The sequence below is a fragment of the Pundamilia nyererei genome, unplaced genomic scaffold (assembly GCF_000239375.1).
Source record: "Pundamilia nyererei isolate P.nyererei 1_Seehausen unplaced genomic scaffold, PunNye1.0 scaffold00057, whole genome shotgun sequence".
Taxonomy (NCBI): domain Eukaryota; kingdom Metazoa; phylum Chordata; class Actinopteri; order Cichliformes; family Cichlidae; genus Pundamilia; species Pundamilia nyererei.
The window spans coordinates 2,992,807-3,001,322 of NW_005187458.1; the positions used below are offsets into that span (position 1 = coordinate 2,992,807).

Below are 8,516 nucleotides of genomic sequence, written 5' to 3' on the forward strand. Positions count from 1 at the left end.
GTGTGTGTGTGTGTGTGTGGTCATCTGTCAGCGTGATAAACTGCGCTCATGACGTTCAGCATGTTTGTCACGTTCAGGCTGTTCTCATTCCTATTACGCTCGTAATTGGACTTTGAGCTGCTGGTTGATGACTCAGAGCATTACCTCATGGTACAGGTCACCATGTATGTGCTTGTGTGCACGGGTATATTTGTGTGTTTATCAGTGACTCATGCTATCAGATGTGTGGTGGCTAAAATGTCTTTGTGTTTGTTTGCTGGGTTTGTAACCTCAGTCATATTAAGTCTCTTAAGTTTGCAGAAATTGTGAGGTGTCTTTTCTGCACTTCCTTTTTTAATGTTTTCTTAAGATTTCAATTCATTTTAAAAACAAGTAACTTGTTGGTTGGCCTTCAGGTCAAATTTTTTTTTTTTTTTTTTTTTTTTTTTTTTTTTTTTGTAAAATTAGATATTTTACTATATTTGAGTTTAGCAAAAATGTTTTACCCCCTTGATGTGATGACCCTTTATGAGGTACGTTGTAAGAGAGATAAAAAGTCACTTTAGGCCTCTTGAAAAACAGGAAATATACACTCAGTGCAATTAAATTTTATTTATATAACCTCAGATCTTAACAAGTCACCTCAAGGTGCTTTATATTATAAGGTAAAGACCCTACAATAATAGAGACAAAACTCCAGCCAGGCTGGGGGTGATGGGAGGAAAACAGGACAAAAGACACCCTGTACATAGCTTAGCGCTTACTAAATTGACCATAGATGCCGATGTACATTGATGGATGGATAAATGGATGAATGGATGGAAGTGGGCTGCGTTATAGAGATGCCTTCATTAATTTTCCTCCTTTTGCTCAGACCATTTACATACAAGAGGGAGCAGAATTTAAAATCCAGTGTGCTCAAGTACACTGGCATCACCCTTCTCGTAATAAACATGTATTCAAGTTGTTTCTGAGTGACACTAAAGGTAAGCTCAGACAATTTTAATAACAGTTGAATTCATGGCCGTGTTTCTTCATTGTATCTTCAAGAAGGATATTTAAAATCATTCCAGGAACAGTTAATAACAACCAAACTAATGGTTTAAAACAGATGAAGATATGTTGTGTGCCAGATTCCTAAAGTTCCTAAAATGCTCATTGTTTGGAAAGCAGTTTTCACTTTCATATATGATAGTAAATGAAACCGAAGGTTATCAAAGCCTTGTTCCGAATTAAATGTTTCTTCCGTGACTAAAACACATACACACACATACTGCCTTCTACCTGTCATCATCTCATATTGTGAAAGTGAGACATGGAAAGGTCAAGGGTATTGCTGCTGTTGCTGTTTTGTGTTATTGTAGAGAGAGGTCAGGTGTGGGGGTTGGTTCATGATAGAATAAGAAAAGGGATGAGTCCCTGGAGAAGCACAATACAGAGAAAATGAAGTCCACTGTTGGTGCTAGTATGAACTAAAGGAGACATCACTGTCAGTCTGTCAGGGCATGAAAACCCCCCGAGGACTAATGGAGACTCGCTGCACGGAGCTGGACGAGTAGTGAAGATGCCTGGCTTTTTACTGACGCACACATGCTGTCCGTTGGTCTGTCAGCCTCCAGAGGGGTTACCTTTGCGCTGCTCAGTGTGTGCAACCATGTGAGTCTAGAGGATGTCATGGTATTCGGTTGACACCGCTGAAGATGCACGTATGATGAAGACCCCCAGGTCCTGTTGTTGTGTGTGAGCACCATCCCTTTTCTCTTCCCCTCTGCTCTGAGCTGACCGAGCCGGTCTGTCACTTCGGTTTCCTCGGGCCTGTTTCTGACAGGGCGGATCTTTTTTTTCAGAATACAAACGAGCACCAGAACCTTTCTAAATGTTCATCTGTGGAGAAAAAAAAAATCTGTCTTTGCTATATCCTAGTTTGTGCTTTTTATGTACGTTACAGAGAATCTTTAAAGAAATTCTATTCATTTTTACCATCTGGAGATTTAAAGTTTGGGTCTACTACTTTATACATTAGAGGACCATGACTATCATTAATTCTGACATAGTGAACAGGTAGACTTATGTACTGAATTATTTATGGATGCTCACATGATCCCTTCTCACAAGTATTTGGCTTCAAATGCTAGTGTTTGTGCATCACATACTCATATTTTTGGTTCCACAGTATACACAGAACAATTTCCTGATGAGCTACATCAAGAGTAACGTGTGACTGTCCTGGAAAGCATATGTTAAACAGCTTTTTGAAAATAATTTTTGCCCGTCAGCACATTTAACTAAAGGCATGCTAAGACTTTAATGGCTTACAGTTGGTGATTATCTCCATTTGCTTTGTTTCAGCCCTGGGCGCTCTCCTGTGTCCTTTGACCATGAGATTATGATGATGAACCATGTGTACAAGGAGAGATTCCCAAAGGTTTGTATTACTGACACACAGTTCCTAAAGAAACTAAAGGAAGTGCTAAAAAAAAGGGATGAACAAAAGAACAACAATGCAAGAACCTCAGTTTAAGTCTTTGCTTTCAAAGTTGGTCTAGAATCCAAACAACAAGCAGTTAAAAATGTTTAGAGTTCACTACTGTGTGGACAACTGCAAGAATTTAACTGTTAAAGAATGTAAATTGCATTATACGTAGTTCAATATTTTAAGATTGTTTTTAAGAAGTGGATAAAAACAAACAAACTGCTGTCTAGAACCCACGGACATCACATATGCTGCATTTCCTCCATCGAGATGCTCTGCTAGGCCTTTACTCAGCCAGCTTTAGTTGCTGCATGTTTGTGAATCTTTGTGCAGTCAGTTTAACAACTGAAAATCATGCTCTATTAGGCTAATATCAGGTCATTGACTTGGTCAAATATCTCATTTCTTGTTCTAGAGAGACTTGGATTGCTATGTGTTTGTTCATTATCCAGCACCATCAATTTTGCAGCATTTGCCTGAATTTGAGTGGAGAACATAACTTAAAAAAAACAAAATAGATGCACCACAGTAGTTAAAAAAATCGGTGCTAAGAACATATTCAAAATGAGCATATATTTTCAAGCCCTAATGCAGCACTGCTTTAAAAAAGATGTTGTTCATTACTGTGCAGTAAGGCTGCACATCCACAAGTGCAAATTAAGACTCCAGCATGCAGAGATATGCACATGCGTAAAAAAAATCCAGAAATGCTGTCCAATGATCTGGCTAAGATCTGGCTAAGTCTAAGACATCGATGCGTTTGCTTTGTTTCTATTTTCTATTTAATACAGGATTTATACACAACTGAAATATTATTGCAAGTTGTTTTTATTCAATGAAGCAGCTGCAGTAAGTGCTGTATGAGCAGCATTTTGAAATAAAATACTCTAATTTCTTATTAATATGTGACATCAGCGTTAGTCTCTGTTCCATATTTCTCTTTTTTCTTACAGCGACCTGTCCCTTTAAGTATTTGTTCAATTACTGTGACATAGATGATGTATTATGCTAAAGACTAGAAGTTTAGTGTTTCATTGAGTACATTATTTCAGGCCTGTATCAAACATCATTTTTGAATAATTAATTTTTCAATTAGAAGGGATTTTCCCTTCCATATGAGATTATCTTATAGCCGTGCCGTTTACTGTCTCTCCATGTGTCTCACATGAGCGTTCCTATGTGTGACTCATCCTTCTCCCCACCCTGTAATTGCCTTCCGCCTCCTCCCCTCAGGCAACAGCTCAAATGGAGGAGCGTCTGGCCGAGCTGCTTGCCTCCTCGGCCCCAGAGAAGATTTGCCCATTGGCCGACGGGGTCTTGAGCTTCATTCATCATCAGCTTATAGAGTTGTCCAGAGACTGCCTGGAGAAAAGCAGAGAGGACCTCATCACTTCCCGCTACTTCTACGAACTCCAGGAGAATCTGGAGAAGCTGCTGCAAGATGTAAGTTGATTCACAAGTTTATTCACAGTCCCGCAATAAGCCACTTTTGCTTCCAATTCTTAATCATTCCTTTGAATAAAGCGTGTAAGAGCAATCTAAATATAAGAACTTCATTTGCTTCCAATTGTGTTCCTCATGCACTTCTAAAAAACAAACAAACAGACACACAACAATCAGCTCGGACACTTTTGACCAGGTGTAGACTGCAGTGTTGATTTTAGAGACCTCTAAATGTTTTAATTATTTAATTCTTTTCATTATTTTCTTCTCTTTAAAAATACACAAATAAAGACACAACATGTATAGTACCATCCCAGCCATGCTTGGTTCACTGTGCAACAACTTACAGTGTGACACACACCTTTGTTCACTCATTGCAAGTATGGTTACATGTCTTATGAATGCACAGAGGCTGCCGTTCCTTACAGACCTAAGACTTCCTGGGCTCTCACACATTCCTTCATAAACAGTTTGTATATTTCTGTCAATCAATTTGAATTTACTCGCTTGGTGTGACAAAATTACCTCATGTCCGTTTACACACGAATATCAACATGACAGAGCACAGAAATGTACTTACACATGTGTGAGCGGTGGTGACATCTCTATCAGCTCAGTTTTCGGGGGCCTGAGGGTGTGATATTGTGGCTCCCACAGGCCTCTTATTGACCTTCTGTTCTACTGGGACACATAAACACAAGATGTCTCAATCATAGACACACACATATATGCAGGCAAGCACACACACGCTCTCCGATTTTAATTTCACACTTCAGTGGTCACCGGGGACTGATGGATGACTCTCCCAGACGCAAGGAGGTGCAGTGGAAAGGTTTTGGGATGGCTGAGGATTGGAGGGGATTCCTCTGCTTTCGATTGGCCAGCAGGTTCACAGAGGAAAGGGGAGGTGGATGTACATGCATGAAGCCTGTTCAAAGTCTTTTGGAGGGTGCGAGGAACTCGGGTTGTGCACATCTGGAGAAGCGCTCCCAGCTCAGATGGCAGTGCAGCAATGCGGGCTGAATGATGACATCACCAATTAGGCGACATTAGACTGTTTTTTTTTTTTTTCTTCTGTTTTTTGTAATATAGCCAAGTGCAGCAGCAGGTGAAGCAGACCTCCAGCTCAGAAAATGAATTTGTGAGCAGGTGGATGCAGGTGTGAAGACAACCTCAGCACTTTCATTTATGGGAATTCCACGTAATTTTTGTGGGTGTTTGTCCGAGACATGTATCGCACCTCGTGGCAGAGGAGGCTGGAAGAAGAGGAGGTGGAGGAGGTGATAAGGAGGAGCGAGTGGAAGGTGTTCATGGACTGCTGGGAGGAGGAAGGGACAGATGCCGACTTTACAGTTGAGTCAATTTCGGTTTGATTCAGTGTAGCTTTATTGAGACGTTGAGACTCGGTTACATTGTTGTTGAGGATCAGACTCGAAGGTAAACTGAATGTTGCTGATCTGATGTCATACCTCAGGAGTTGCCTGCACTACTTTCTCTGGCTTTAGTAGCTTGTAACTGTAAATTGTTCTACAAACAAAACCTTTGAAAGGTTCATAAAAGACAAGTGAGCCTACGTCTTATTCTTACCCCTTATCTGCAAGTTGAGTCTAGCTAGTTTTTTGTGGCATTAAGTGCGACTTTGTGAGCAATTTCTTCCCAAATGCTGCTGTTGTTGGCTCAAAAGTCAGTTCAGAAAGGTGATGCATTATCTGGTATTTACTATTTTAACAGGAGAGATCTCAACAGAGAGTTAATCTAGTTTTTCATTCAATATATTTGTAAATATAATTACATCAAAATTGATCATTTTGCCTGATGTAGTGAATGTCATTCATCTTGTCCATCTTAACTGCTTATCCAACTGGAATCAATGCCATCTTTACTGGGCGAAGTGTACGCCTTGGACAGGTGACCTGACCATCACAGATCCAGTGAGTCAAAAACCAAAAGGAACACCTTAAAGGAAGGCTTTTTATCCCCAGATAACTTGATCACTAAAATAAATCAGCCGTTCTTTTTCTTCCATGGCCCTCCATCTCAACCTATCCCTCCTCTGTCACACCACCCCTCAGCATATACTCCTTCACTAAATCCATGAATCTTCTCTGTGGTTCCTCTTTTCCTCCTGCCTGGTGACTCCATCTTCAACATCCTTTGTCCGGTATAGCTACTATCCCATCAATGCAAATATTAAAACAATCTCAACCCTGCCTGTCTAACTTTGTTTCCCTTAAAAATCAGAGAAACACCGTAGAAAAGTCTTAAAAAACAAACTGCGTGAAGCTTGATGGTTTCACTTTCCCCTGTAGTGAGATTTCTGTGTGCCACTCAGTGAGCGTGAGTGAAGTGGAATTTAATCAGCTGAAACTGGAAAATGACAAAACTCAACAGAAACTTGCCATTTGATAAACTGACCCTGTAATTTTACAGGAATAACGGTAACTAAAATAATAGTTTGTATGTTCTCTCAGTGGCTTTTTACTATGCTTCACTGCACTTTACATGAGCCAGTTACAGAGTAACTTTGAGAAATGAGCCTTTCTCATTTTTGAGAAGCTGGTTTGGTAAACCCATTTCCATTTTCATTTTTACCAGCCTACACCTTTTGGTTTCTGCAATTATCAGTCCTTTTCCTTTATCATCATTCCTTATCCCCGTCTTTGGTGTCCTTTCTTTCCTTTCCTTGTGTCATGACCTCATTACAAAATTCACAGGAGGCCGACTAAACTCTCCTCCTCCTGTCCTTCTCTTGTCTTTTTTCTGTCCTCCACCTTCACCCCTCTTCTTTGGCTCATACTCACTTCCTCTCGGTCATCTATCCCTGTCACGAGGCCTTAGTGACCTGTCTGGCGGTCACCATGGCAACCTCCATCCAGGACATCCTCTGCTGGAACCCCTGGGAGACCCTGTTAGACTCCTGGAGGTCACCTGAGGGCAGAGGGTTGTAGAAAGCTATCTCAGCTCCAGTGATCTGTCACTAAGTGTCCATCCTTCACTCTGAACCTTCAACAGATTTGCCACAAGCCATACACAGCTGCAAACACCTGCTTTTAATAGTCTTTTAGCTGAATTCAGGTACAACTGTGACCTGCTTGGAGGAAATGATGCATGCTCTCTGTTAAGCATGAGAAAAAGATCTTTTCTTCCATATGTTATGGTGTTAAAAAAATTAAATTGAATTGAACTGAACCAAATTAACACCAGAAATTCACATTCAATCATTCTTAAACATCTCACATTCACTTTTTCATGAGTGCTTGTGGTGGTACTCTTCAAATGAATAAAAGCAAAGAAAATGGAATTTGAAGTGAAGGAAAAGCAGCTCACAGGGATCTGTGACTTTGTTCCACTGTACTGAGTGTTGCTGTGTGATGACATCATTTCTGTACACCGTGTATTGTGATATTGTTGTATTAGGTTATCTGTGATCCCCACGTCTCTCTGTTAGACTTAATGAATTTACCTCTGATCTAAAAAAAAACTTGCATTTTTTTAAAATAAAAAAAGACATAAATATAATTTATTTATTTTATATTTGCAGAAATGCAGCTAAGGTTGTGAACATTTTACAATAAGATACTGCCAAATTACATGTACTTACATGTACTTCCCTTTAAACAAAATTGAAGCTTAGTTGAACAAAAACAGTTATTGTACCATTTGTTAAAATAAATAAATGAACCTAAAAAGTCCGTAAACATTTGGTGAGACCACTTTCACTGCCAGCAGTTTCCAGCATTTCCTGGATTTCACTCTTAAATTAGGATTAAATTAGTTTAATTAAGTCTTACTAAGTATATTTACTCACTGGTAATCGGAATTATTATTCATTTCACACCAGCCTTGATGATTCACAAGAAATTGAATTTGTTAATGAAAATTAGTTGATCTTTTTCAATATAAGTGAAATGATCATCTAATTTCTTCTCTGACGAGACGAGCAGTGCTCCGCTGATGAAGACAAAGGATGTTGAAGATGACGTTTTTGGCACCAGTTGTAATAACTGTGTGTATCGCTTAGCATAGTTAATCGCTATGCGTTTACCAAACATAAAAGTCCAATCCACGTCATTCTAGCATAATAGAATAAATTTGTAATACACTAAAATCTATAAATTAGATCACACTGTGCATGTGGATTCAAGATGTTAAAGGACTTGTATGTATGCTGTGTACCCACCAGGGAGTCACTTCATGTTGACCACACAGTGTTAAAATATGCCGGCTGTCTCTTTCTCACATAGTCTCTGGATAATTAGTCTCTATGTAGGGGGAGCCTATCCCTCAGCTGTGCGTTACCACCGATCGCTGGTCCTTACAGTAACCACACACATACACGCACATACATAATATTCCATCTCCTTTATACTTAGATGCATATAGTTGAATACCAATACAGTAGATATTCACTCCCTCCCTCCAGGTTTCATTACAGTTATAAATAATTCAAGAGATAATTCAAGGGTGGTGGTGGTGGTGGTGGTGGTTGGGTTATAGGGGCCCCCGGGCCCTCTGCATCTGTCAGACAAACAACAACCTGTCAGCCACGCTTTGTTTATGAGCAGCCGCCTCCCCTGTGTTACCCCGCCTGACACATACATACATTATAAAAACATACATA

The 8,516-nt window shown here is 39.8% G+C and overlaps 1 protein-coding gene across 8 annotated transcripts in view; it reads left to right on the forward strand.

Annotated features, from left to right (window-relative positions):
• Positions 1–8,516, forward strand: part of mast2 (microtubule associated serine/threonine kinase 2) — a 61,090-nt gene that overhangs the window by 33,466 nt on the left and 19,108 nt on the right. For all 8 annotated transcript variants that reach the window (XM_005734298.1, XM_005734293.1, XM_013911164.1 and 5 more), the window contains 2 exons: positions 2,329–2,404; positions 3,686–3,895. In XM_005734298.1, coding sequence (XP_005734355.1) covers positions 2,329–2,404; positions 3,686–3,895 — 286 coding nt within the window. The remainder of the gene's footprint in view (positions 1–2,328; positions 2,405–3,685; positions 3,896–8,516) is intronic.